This window comes from Cynocephalus volans, chromosome 10 (genome assembly GCF_027409185.1).
Source record: "Cynocephalus volans isolate mCynVol1 chromosome 10, mCynVol1.pri, whole genome shotgun sequence".
NCBI lineage: Eukaryota > Metazoa > Chordata > Mammalia > Dermoptera > Cynocephalidae > Cynocephalus > Cynocephalus volans.
Genome location: NC_084469.1, coordinates 55927451 through 55939810, shown reverse-complemented (window position 1 = coordinate 55939810; position 12360 = coordinate 55927451). Strand labels below are relative to the sequence as shown.

The window sequence follows — 12360 nt, the reverse complement described above, 5'->3', positions numbered from 1 at the left end:
AAAGAACATCAAACATCACCCAAGTCCCAATCCACCTGCCGCTGTAAAAAGGAGATCCTGTTTTGGCAGCAGCCTTGTAAAAGGAGCAGGATGATAGTCTTCTTCCTAAATAGGGCAGGGAGCAGAACTTGTTTGTCTGGTTGCACCCTCCCTGGCCTTGTCTCCCCCAAACCAGAGAACCGCAGACTTCTGTCCCTACCTGCTTTTGCAAAGGCATGTCTGGGGATGCCTTTGTGGCCTCTCTTGAGCTCTGTGAGTTTTGGAGTCATCCGACAGGCAATCTGGCTTACTGCATGAACAAGTGTGAGTATGAATGTGAGTGTGTGTAGGAGAGGCAGGGAGGTTGTGTCCTTGCCTGAGAAGCACAACCTTGGAAACTCGCCTGTGGTGGTACCTTGGCTTGACTTGCCCCTGCAGAGATCTGAGTGGGTGTGGCTGGGCCTTGGCTCCGTGCAGAGGTGGAAGAAGGCATGGGAAGAGGGCTGGGGACAGGGGACGGCTGGGGCTTGACTGAAGTCCTGTGGTTAAGGGACTGAGGGTGTGAGTGGGGATGGCTGAGTCCTTGGTTTCAGGGCTCAGGCCTTTCCAGAACTGTCCCCGTCTAATTCAGAGGAGGCATGACTCAGGAGGGTGGGACAGTGTCACACTCACATTCCCATAGCTCTTGATGGCTTTTAGAGGCAACAGAGTATAATGGAGATAGGCAAACCTGGACTTGAGTTTTGCTTTGCCACTTACTAGCTGTGCAACTCTGCACAGGTGACTTATCCACTCTTGGCTTCAGTTTTCTCATCTGTAAAGTGGGGATCATGCCAGCCCTAGCATGGGCCCAGCGAGGCCATGTTTGAATATGGCACTTAGCGTCACCTCAGCTTGTGCTCTCCTCTTGGCTCCATCTGCTCCAGCCACAAAGGCTCTCTTTCTGGTCTGTCAACAAGCCGAGGGCCTTTGTTCTTGCCTCACTCCTTCCCTGACCCCCTGTCCAGTGTTAGGCTATGTGCCCTTTATCTTCCTCACACCCAGCATCTTACAGCTAGTGTCTCCAGAGCACCTCCTGTGGGCCAAGTGCTGTTCTATGTGCTTTGTAAGTCTCTCCTTCAACTTTACAACCACCTTTGGGGAAAGCATCTATTACTGTTCTCATTTTATGAATGAAGAAACAGGTGAAGTGGTGAGGCTGGATGCCCAGGGTCACAGTTAATGAGGGGAAGAGCCAGGATTCAAACCTAGGCAACCTCACTGCAGAGCCTGCTTTCCCCACTACACTCCACTGCCTCCCCCTTTTGCTATCTGAAATAATCTTGTTTACTTGTTTATTGTTTGTCTCCCCTGACCCATTCATTAGCCCCATGAAGGCCAAGGCCTTGCCTGTCCTCTGTGCCACTGTGTTTCTGGAGCTTGGAACACAGTAATTCATTCATTCTCTCTCTCTCTCTCTCTCTCTCATTGGTCACCTATGGCGGTCACTAGGGTACCAACTCATTATTCTGAAAACTACATCTATCCTGCCTTCCCTGTATAATTATACCTCAGAGTAACTGAATAGTTACTGAAGGAAAGTTCTTTTTAGAAGAATGCCGGCCAATCAATGAAGAAGGAATGATAGAATTGGGACATCACTCCTCTGCAGCCCGTATAAAATAAAGAATCTAGGCAGTGACCACAAATGGCTGCTGAGGTGGAGTGCTGATGGCAAGTGTACGACGATGGTGCCACCAGGCTGCCACCGTCTGAACCCTCTGCTGACCCTTGGCATCACTTGCAGAGACACCTCCTGATGGATGCACACCTAGAAATGTGGCTGAAAGACATTCATCCAGAAACTGATCAAGATTCTATCTCAGACTCTAGTTTATGGAAAATACATGTGCTAGAGGAACTGGTGGGGACACCATGGGGAGCAGTCTGCTAAATCCAAGAAGTGGGAAACACTGGGGACAAGTGACCTGGTTCTTCACAAAATAAACTGCAAAGAAAAAAAAGAGGGAGGGGAAATTTCCAGATTAAAAGAACCTCAGGAGATACATCAACAGGAGGATCCTGAGTAACAGAGTGGTTTTTTTAAAACTACATATCAGGCTGGCTATACATCTGGTTAGCTCACTTGGTTAGAATGTGGTGCTGATAACACCAAGGTCAAGGGTTCAGATCCCTGTACCAGCCAGACACCAAAAAAAAAGAAAAAAAGAAAAGAAAAAACAACCCCCCAAAATCTACATATCTATGATACAATAGGGAAAATTTAAAGATTTATAGTTGACACTAAGGAATTACTGTTAAATTTGTCAGGTGTAATTTTTAAAAAAAGGTCCTTATTGTGCAGAGATACATTCTGAGGTTCTGTGATTGTTTCAGATAATCCAAGGTGGGGAGGCAGGGAAGGATGTAGAGATTATAAAAACAAAATACAAAAAAACTGGCCTCATGTTGGTAAGTGTTCAAACTGGGGGCTCAGTATATTTTTATTATGTTTCAAATGTTCCATTAAAAAATGAAACAAGACAAAAGAAACAAGTCTTCCACTGGCTTCCTATTGTGCTTAGAATAAAACCCAAGCTGCTCCCCATGGCCCTTTTCTCCCAGCTCTCACCCTGCTCACTTGACTCCAGCCTCCCTGTGCTCCAGGATCACACCAGGCCATGCACACTTGGGTGACTGCCCTGGGTAGCTCCTGTCTGGAGCCCACTGGCCCAGAAAGCCACATACCTGCCTTGGGCTTGGAGCCTACTAGAGTCTTCTCTGTCTACCTCTGTAAGCAGCAATCCTGTCAACGCTGCAGCCCCTTCGTTTATCCTGCTTTAATTTTCTTCTCAGAATTCATCCCCTGTATCCTGTATCACATATATCTTTCTTTACCACCTGTCTTTCCCTGTAGGATACAAACTCTGAAGGAGCAGGCACTTTGTTTTGTGCATCACTACATCCCCAGCACTTCCAATGGAGTTTGCGTGTAGCCGGAGCTTAGTAAATATGTGCTAAACAAACAGATGAAGTGCAGTGTGCCCTCAGACAAGTTACTTCTGACATTGTGCTTCGTCTACAAAATAGGAATAATGAGCTTAAACCAGTAACTGGCACACAGCAAGCGTTCAAAAGATGTTCACTCCTGTCACCTAGTCACTGTTATCACTATTCCTGCTGAGAAAGTGCTTGTCTATCCCCACTACAAGGCCTCAAGTGACAGCACCAGAGAGGCCTCATGTCAGCACTATGGGGGCTGCCAACTCCCACCTGGCTCCCACCTTTCAGAGTATAAGCCCTTACCTCCGGGGTGTGCCGTCGTCAAAAGGTGGGATGATGACCACCTTCACAGTGACAGAGGTGCGCAGTAGGTCGATCATCTGGTCGTGAGTCAGTGTGACCACGGCCACCTTGCAGATCTCCACTAGCCGGCTGCCTTGCCTGAGGCCAGCCTGCCAGGCAAACCCGTAGTCCTCCACCTCAGCCACCGTCCCATCGTACTTCACGTGGAAGCCCAGCTGTCCGAGCCCATTCCGCCGCAGGGTCATGTCCACCGTCTCCCAGCCATTGGTCATCACCTGGAGGCAATGGGTGGGACTGAGCCTTAGAAGCTGTTTGAATCAGTTCCTCCAGAAGAACCCTGGGTCAGATTCCCCACTCTGAGGCCAAAGACCTGCCGACTCCCATTTACCCTCCCAGGTGATGCCAGGGTAACAGGTAGGTGAGCATCCATCTGGTTCCAGTCCAGGTTCCTGATTTCTGGGGAGGAAACGTGGAAATGCAACTCTGTGGCTTATGACCTTTCAGGACCATGGCTCTGAACGTCCCTCCCTCCCTCCTTCCCGGTGTCTGGTGGGATCGTACTTTTTGCCCACTTTGTGGTCAGGTGGGTGAGCTGTGAGTGCAACTGGCATGTCCTCTGGGAAGGGGTGTTTAATTGCCAGTGGGAGATGCTACATAGGCCTTTTCCCTCTGCCACAGAGACCAGTAATAATCTAGAGAGTGGTAGCTGTTCAGACAGCTGAGTCCCAGTGTTAGAACAATGTGGAGCAGAGCCCACAGCTGAACCCGGGACGGACATGTAGCATAAGCAAGAAATAAACCTATGTTGTTTAAAGCCACAAATATAGACTAACACAATGACTTGAACCAAAAAAAGCATGAGAAGCAACAGAACAGCAATACTGGGATCCTTTCCCGATGGGGGGCTCATGTCATATTCTTTTACTTCATGACAGCATTCTCGGAGGCACAAACCATCTCCTCCTCAGAACTTCCCCCAACACACAGCTGACCAGACCACACAGGGCCTTGCCTCCAGTGCTTTGCTTGTGTGAGATTGTCCCCACGATAATGTATTAGCATAATATACGAGGACCTGATGAACAGAATACCCAGACCCTCAGCATGCCATTAGTGATTCCCTCCTCTTCTTGGGATAAAAAAAAAAGATGAAATTAACAAGCTATGGCTATTAAGCAGGTTATATCAAGATCTGCCTGCCCTCTCCTAAAATTGCATTATGGAACTAGAACAGGTATTGGTTCACATTTCCTGTGAGCAGTCATTCCCTCGCTAGACTTTATGCTATTTCATGTACCTACTAGAGCACTGGCTTTCATGCTCTTCTGATCACACCTCAAAGTAAAAAATAATTTTATGTCACAAACTACTCTAAGCATTTGCACATTTACATAGACATCCACAGATACAAATATTCCATGCAATCTAAATCTATCACAATCATGAGTATGGACAGCAAGAAGTAAGAGTTTGGATGGCGAAGGGTTTACCTGAAAACGTCACCACATCTGTTTGGTTCCTGATTTGGATAGTGAGGATTTGGGATGTGGGGGAAACATATATGACTAAAACAATGTTTCACAAAATAGTACTTACCTTTACTTACTGAGATGTACTTTGATGCTTTTTATTCTTTCCTATCCTATTGCTATGGTGGAACCCTCATGAATGGGACTGGTGCCCTTATAAAAGAGGCCAAAGGAGCTTATTCCCCTCTTCCACCACGAGGACACAGGGAGAAGGCTCCGTCTGTGAACCAGAAAGTGGGCCCTCACCAGACACCAAACTTGCCAGTGCCTTCATCTTGCCATTCTCAGCCTCCAGAACTGTGAGAAATAAATTTCTGTTGTTTATAAGCCACCCAGTCTAAGGGATTTTGTTATAGCAGCCCGAACAGACTAAAACACCTATCATTTAAAATTGTTGAGACCCAGTAATTGATTTCACAGTCCTTTCATGGGTGGCAACCTGTTTATCTGACAATAAGGAATTATTGTTAATTTATATGCGATCAAGAAAAAATACTTATTTTTAAAGTCTGCATCGTTTAGAGATAAATATTGAAGGTTTTAGATATGAAATGATATAATGCCTAGGATTTACTTTAGAATAATCAAGAAGGTAAGAGAGGGAAGGAAGAAACAAGACTCCCATGGGTCAGTAACTGCTGAAGCTGGTAATGGGGATAGGGGTTCATATGATTCCCTCTATTTTTGTGTATGTTTGAAATTCTCCATAGCTAAAAAGTAATTGGCTTGAAAGTTGATTGCTTAGTGCCTCAAAAGAGAAAATTGTGACTGGATTTATCCCAGCCCATTACTTCTCCTTTGGGGGTTAAAATTCCTCTTCCCTTTGAAGCAGTCACCCTTGTGTGCAAAGAGTTTGGCTGGGGGTTATAAAGAAAAGTCCTGTGTGCCCATGACCATGACCAATTAGGCCACACCAGCCCTCGGAATCCAGGGCTGTTCCCACCTTTCCCAGAGGCCCGGACAGAGTGTAGGTAACAGCTCAACAAACACAGCAGTGGCGAGGACTGCCAGCTGCCGTCCATCATCCCTCTCCTTTTCTTCCTGTTAGTACTAAGACTCCCACCGCAAAACGCAGTTTTGATGGGCACCCGGCCACTTAGTTGGGGACCACATTTCTCAGCTTCCCTTGCAACTGGGTAAGAACATATGATTCAGTTTTGGTCAACAGGTTATGAACTGATGGAACTTCAACCTCATGATCTTAAAAATAAAGTTGCTTGTCCTCCACATCCATGTTTTCTCTCTTCCTGTAGACAGGAACGTGGATATGGACTGACTCAGCTTTGACCATGCATATAAGTACAATACTTATCTAAATCAATCCAAGGGAAAGGAGGAGCTGCAAGATGGAAGGGACATGAGCTCCCGAAAGGTGGGGGCCTCTCCGTGGGAAAAGCCCGGAACTCCGAGGCTTGGTGTGGCCTAATTGGCTGCCCCTGCCAGCCTTGATGAGCCTGAGTACTAATCAGAAGAGAAATAAACTCCCATCTTATTTAAGCCACTGGATCTTCACTGTATTTTAGCAATTCAATCTGTAACTACCTACTACAGCTACTTTAAATCATTTTAGACAAGGAAGAGAGAGCCGCTCTGTCACTTAGTATTCTAATACTTCAGTCGCTTTGCTTTTGTCGCTAATGAAAGGTAGCCCCACATGAAGAGAGCCATTCCTGAGGTTTACAAGGTTCCAGAAAGGATACAGGGCATAGGAAGCAGCTTATAACACCAAACACACAAACCAACCCAAAGAAATCTCTGCTGCATCATACAGCCACAGTGCCCAGGTCCCTTGTCAAAGCTCATTTTCCTGGGAGCCGATCTGTATGCCAGGCACTGGGGTAAGCCCTTTCTATGCCCAATTTCACTGATATCTCACTTATGAGGTAGTAGGTACAACAAATTTGCTTATTTCACAGATGAAGAAACTGAAGGTGATGTCAGTTCCCAAGGTCACAAGGCAGATGACTCCTTAATCCTTGCTTTTAGCCACGACGACGTATTACCTGCTGCTGTGCTGCTCCCCGGCCATTTTCTCTTTTATTAATTTCATTAATTCTTACTTACTGTTCTAGTCTCAGTTTAAAAGTCATTTCCTCAGGGAGGCCCTTCCCATTCCCTGGGCCCAGCTCACCTGCTTGGGCACCTGGTGGGTAACGTAACAAAAGATGTGGGCCAGTGCACATGTGCCCCATCTACGGGGGGCACCTATCACTCTGCTTCAGGTGACCATTTCCCTGTGCAAATGTGGGCCCAGTATAGCCAGATCCCCCAGTTTTTCAAGAGAAGCCAGAAAACCAGATTGATACAAAATCCTTTAAATGTTAAGCTGTGGTAACTAAATATGTCTGTGGGCTGTATCCAACCTGTGGACTTGAGGCCTTCTCTTCATTTAATTTTGCTCCCTGTGATAGTTTCTCCTGGCATCCTCAACACCCCCCTTTTAACCTCTTGGCACTTGTAATTCCTTATTCAATATCTGCCCCAGATGGGAGTCCCATGAGGGCAGGCCTGGGCCCACTATGGTCACTGCTCTGTCCCAGCACTGCTCAGCCCAGGGCCAGGCACATAATAAAACTTGTTCTATTAACAAATGAAGCAATGGGGGTGGGGGTGGGATCTTCACCCTGGAAGTCCTGACAAAGAAGAGAGACTCACTGTCATGAGTCCTTTACGATGCACCTACCTATTCTCAGAAGATGGCTTATGTCATTGTGTTCTGGCCCACTGGTTCCTCAGAAGACTTTGAGGTGTTGAGGCAGGGTGTGGGGGAATGGCTGTGGAAATGTGCTCCAACAGAAGGCATGGGGGTGGGCATGGGACAGAGCAGCACAGAGAGGATGGATGCGGGTAAAATATGTAACCTGGCATAGTGCCTGGCATGGTCCCTGCTCAAGAAATGCCAGCTGCCATCAGGATTTTGGGAGGTGGAATAGCCTAATGTTTAAGGACCAAGCCTCTTACCTCACTTTGGGCCCTGTGAAGGTCATTTTACCTCTCTGGGCCTCAGTTTCCTCATCTGTGAAGTGAGGATAGCAGTACCTACTTCGTTGGGCTTCTGTGTGGAAGAAATGCAAAGCCATGCAAAGCACTGAGCAGGGTCTGACACATAGTTGCCCCCCAAGCGTTCACTACTGCAATCACTACAGGAGAGCACACATTCATGCATGTACTCAGTACATGTTCACTAAGCATTTGTTTTGTACCAGGTGCTGAGGACACAGCAGCGAACAACTACCACATAAACACATGTCAGATAGTGGTGAGGCAGGCAAAGCAGGTGGAATATGCCTCAGGCCAAGTCCAGGAAGGGAATTTGCAGTCTCAGATAAAGAGGCCTCAGTGACAGGGTGACTTGTGACTACAGCCTTGTAGGAGGGGAGGGAGCGAGCCACATGGGGATTAGGGAAAGAGTATTCTGGAAAATTGGAAAGAGGGTACAGACTGTGCAAAGGTCCTGAGGCTAGATGCCTGCCTAGCACACTGGAGAAACAGCAGAGGTCTGTGTGGCTGGGGCAGAGAGAGTGACAGGGAGTCAGATCATACAAGGCCTCACAGGCCACTGTAAGGACTTTGCCTTTCACCTGAGTGAGCTGAGGGGTTGGGGCAGAGCAGTGACATGATCAGAGGCAGGGGGTAAGGCAAGGGAGACCAGGGAAGAGGCCACCACAATAGTCTGACATAGACAGTGGTGGTTTGCATGAGGTGGAGGCTATAGAGGGGGAGAAGCAGCTGGAGTCTGTCTACTGAAGGTGGAGCTGACACTCGGGATGTAGGTATGAGAGAGAGAGAAGCTCAGGCTGACTCCAAGGATCTGACCTCAACAAACGGAGGGATGGACTTGTCCTTTACTAAGATGGGAAAACTCTGAGAGGGGTAGGAAGGAATACTTGGAGTTTAATCTTGGACGTGTTAAGTTTCAAAGGTCTCTTAGACACCCAAGTAGAGATGCTGAGTAAGTGGTTAAAGACCATTTTTGAGTTTGGGCATAAGTAGCTGTTAGAGTCAGAAAAACCTGGATTCACTCCCCAGTTCTGCCACCTACTGGCTATTTGACTTTTTGTGAGTATCTATACCTCCCTGAGCCTCAGTTTCCTCATCTGTCAAGTGGGGACAACAACAGGACCTATACTTCAATGGGGTGGGTGTGAGGATTATATGAGATGGTACACATAAAATGTTGAATACATTCATTCAACTAACCAACTAACCAGTGTTTATTGAACACCTACTATGTGTCAGTCCTGTTCGAGGCATATGAGATAAGCAAGTGAGCAAAACAGACAGAAGCCTTGATTCCAGGACTCACCTAACAGAAATCTAAACACTAGCTATTGTTTCCTGTAGCGGCACAAATTTTGGAGTCAGGGAAGCTAAGAACAGAGCTTTTCCAATCCAACATGAACTGAGAAAGCGCAAAGGCCTAGAAGGGTAAAGACAGCCTCCAGTGACAATGGTATCAGGAGGTCAGAGCCTACCAAGTCAGGCAAGCTTGTCTGGGCAACATAACTCATCTAATCCTTAAAACTTTTACATGATGTAGGATGATTCTTGTTCCCATTTTTCACATGGGGAAACTGAGTCACATGGAGGCTAAATAACTCAGCTCAAGGTCACACAGCTGGTAACTGGCAGGGCTAGGACTTGAAGCCAGGTCTTCTGACTCCAGTAGATCATTTGGTCTGATAGCAAAGTTACCTTTGCTATTTAGTAAGCATGACATGCCACTTTGCTAAATCCACTGCAGAGGCAGTCACTGACCACAGTGTTCCTTCTTGTGGAGCTCAGATGTGGTCTGAGTACTTCTTAGCACAATGCTTCAGGCAGCCATTACCAACTAAGTTGTCACCAATCTGTCACTCTTGGTTTGGCCAACGGTCTGAGTCTGAGTTGTCCACTAGCAGTTTAGGGTAAGATTTTTATCCACACTGTAAGTCTTTGTCTTTTAATAGAGGAAGTTAAACCACTTACATTTACTGTGATTACTAACATGGAACTTACTCCTACTATGTAATCTCGTGTTTATTTTGTTTCTTTTATTATGCTTTCTTATATTTTTTCTCCCCCTTGCCTCTGCCCCATCCTTTAACGGTCTGGAACCTTTTTGTTCTATTTTAATTCTTTTAGAAAGTACTGACATTTTTATCATGAGCTTAAACTTATATTTTCTATCAATTTTTAGGGTTGATAAATATATCTTTTGCCCTTCCAAGGTGATGGTGTGGTGCGCCTCAGATCCCCAGCCCAAACCTTCCCCAGAAAAAACCTGCGCTGCAGGACCTACCACACCCATAGTGTGTAAGTGATGATTCTGATTCTCTTGGGGCCAGTTAGTGTCTTAGCCTAACTACTAGGCTAGGAGAAGTATTTGGGTGATTTCTAAGGCCGCTGCCAAACTATATAAACATTGCCCCATTGCTGAGCTCTCCCCCTTACCTTCAGCCTCTGCACGATTTCCCTTATGTCCTCCACAGAGCCCTCTGTGGTCCGTAGGAAGATGTGGTCCCCTCGCCCATAGAAGATTTTGAGTGTTGAGGAGTCTGGGGTCCAGCCAATGACATCCCCACAGTAGCAGTTGAACACCACCTCTTTGGTGCGTAGGTCCAGGAGCACCACAAACTCATTGGAAATTCCCAAAATGCAGTCAATTTCCACCCCCTGAGCATAGTCCTGAGCCGCCACCCTCCAGGCAATGGCCCCTGCACTGTGCTGCTCAGCACCTGCCCGTGCTTTTGTCTTCTCCTTCTTCTTGGAGGTCAAGGAGATGAGGTTGAATTTGCCAGTAGAGTCAATGGGTGTGTTGGAGACACAGTTTTCAGCCAGGTCCTTGAGGTACTCCTGGCGGGTCCTAGTGGCCATGGTGTGGAACTTGTCAGACTTGTGTGCGGCGTTCTCAGCATTAATCACCTTGGCCAGCAAGAAGTCTCTGAAGACATCAGATTTTCGGAATGTGGTTCCACTGGGGATGGGGGGACCAAAAGGAGGAGCATCTTTGGATCTGGTCACAGCCATACTGAGAAGAGAGAAATCATTTAGATGGTGGTGGTGGGGGGAAAGCACTAAGACTCTTTCAAAGAAAGAAAATGTAGGAGCAAAAATAGGAGTTTGCTTTTTGAGAATGAAAGTCTACATCTGAGTAGTAAGTTGCTAACTAGATTAGAAACTTAAAAAAAAAGTCTTAGGGCACATTCATATGTTTTTGCTTTCTATACAGTAGATGTCTGAGCATCCACAGACATCAAAGGACAGTTCCCCAAGTATTGCTCAACTTCAGTGATCCTTGTTTTACATAAATATAGACTGTGTGGTAGATTAGATTACTGTTTGGCAAAAATTCACTCCTTCCCCTCCACCTTCGTAGGCTGGCATATCCCCACCCCACTGATCCTGGGCCTGGGTATGTGACTTGACTCGACCAAAGGCTTTCAAGCAAAGGCTTGCCTCCTATGCTCCTGCCAGTGCCATGGGATGAACAGGCCCTGGTGGCCTACTCGTCCCAGAAGGATGAGGGACATCTTGAACAGATCTGAAGCCAAGTCCAGCCAGACCCCAGCTCACCTACAGATGTGTGAACCACTAAGTTCTGAGGTGGTCTGTTACTCATCATTATTGTAGGAATAGCTGACTGACATGGAACATTTATATGATTTAGTTCTTTTATTTATTTATTTATTTTATAAAAGATGACTGGTAAGGGGATCTTAACCCTTGACTTGGTGTTGTCAGCACCACACTCTCCCAAATGAGCTAACCAGCCATCCCTATATAGGGATTTGAACCTGTGGGCTTAGTGTTATCAGCACCACACTCTCCCAAGTAAGCCACGGGCTGGCCCTGGTTTAGTTCTTTTAAACTCCTGTGTAACATTAACACCCACTGTAAATCATCTCAACAAAGCTTATTTTGAAAATTCTTTGTAAGAGGAACTTAAAATGGGATTCTTTCTGCTTCAGTTTGACAGAGATGTCATTACGATAAAAATCAGATAGCAACTCAGTGAGAATTTAAAAAGGAAATGATCTAAAAACCTGTTCCCCAAAACTTTTGAAGCCCACCACTATGCAAACTACAGAGAGGAGGAAGAAATCTGTGGAGAAAGCTGGGTGGTGAGCCCCATTCCCCACCCCACCACCCCACTCCCCACAGGGGCCTCCTCAGTGACCCCTTTAGTGGTGAGAAGACTAGTGTTTGCCTCCTGCCTGTTAGATCTAGAGGGCGGAGACAGACGGCTATGACCACAGTCCAAGGGGCACTTTCCTGTCCCCTTTTTCCTCCCTATGCTCTGACCCTTGATGGGTCAGAATCTGGCATTTAGCAGAGCTGGGAGGAGGAGAAATGAAAGGTGGAGAAACAGGAGAGGTAACCAGGCTCCCTAGCCACCAGGATTCCTAGTGTAAGTTGCCCTGAGCTGGGATGGGGAGATACGTTGATGAGTCAAGTTTGCAGATTGATGAATGAATATCTCGGATGTGATGTTCTGATGACAGAATCAAGTGGAGACTCGGTGGCCTTTGAGCAGACGATTTCTAAAAGCGAGCAGAAAGGCCAAGGCATCTGCCACAGTGCACCC

The 12360-nt window shown here is 46.7% G+C and overlaps 1 protein-coding gene across 4 annotated transcripts in view; it reads right to left on the bottom strand.

Moving 5' to 3' along the window:
* SIPA1L3 (signal induced proliferation associated 1 like 3) overlaps positions 1–12360 on the bottom strand; it is a 230366-nt gene that overhangs the window by 62175 nt on the left and 155831 nt on the right. For all 4 annotated transcript variants that reach the window (XR_010024615.1, XM_063110753.1, XM_063110754.1 and 1 more), the window contains exons 9-10: positions 10227–10803; positions 3265–3539 (exon numbers count right to left, since the gene is read on the bottom strand). Coding sequence is in view for 3 of the 4 variants with exons in the window: in XM_063110753.1 (XP_062966823.1) it covers positions 3265–3539; positions 10227–10803 (852 nt within the window). In the remaining variant the exon portion in view is untranslated. The remainder of the gene's footprint in view (positions 1–3264; positions 3540–10226; positions 10804–12360) is intronic.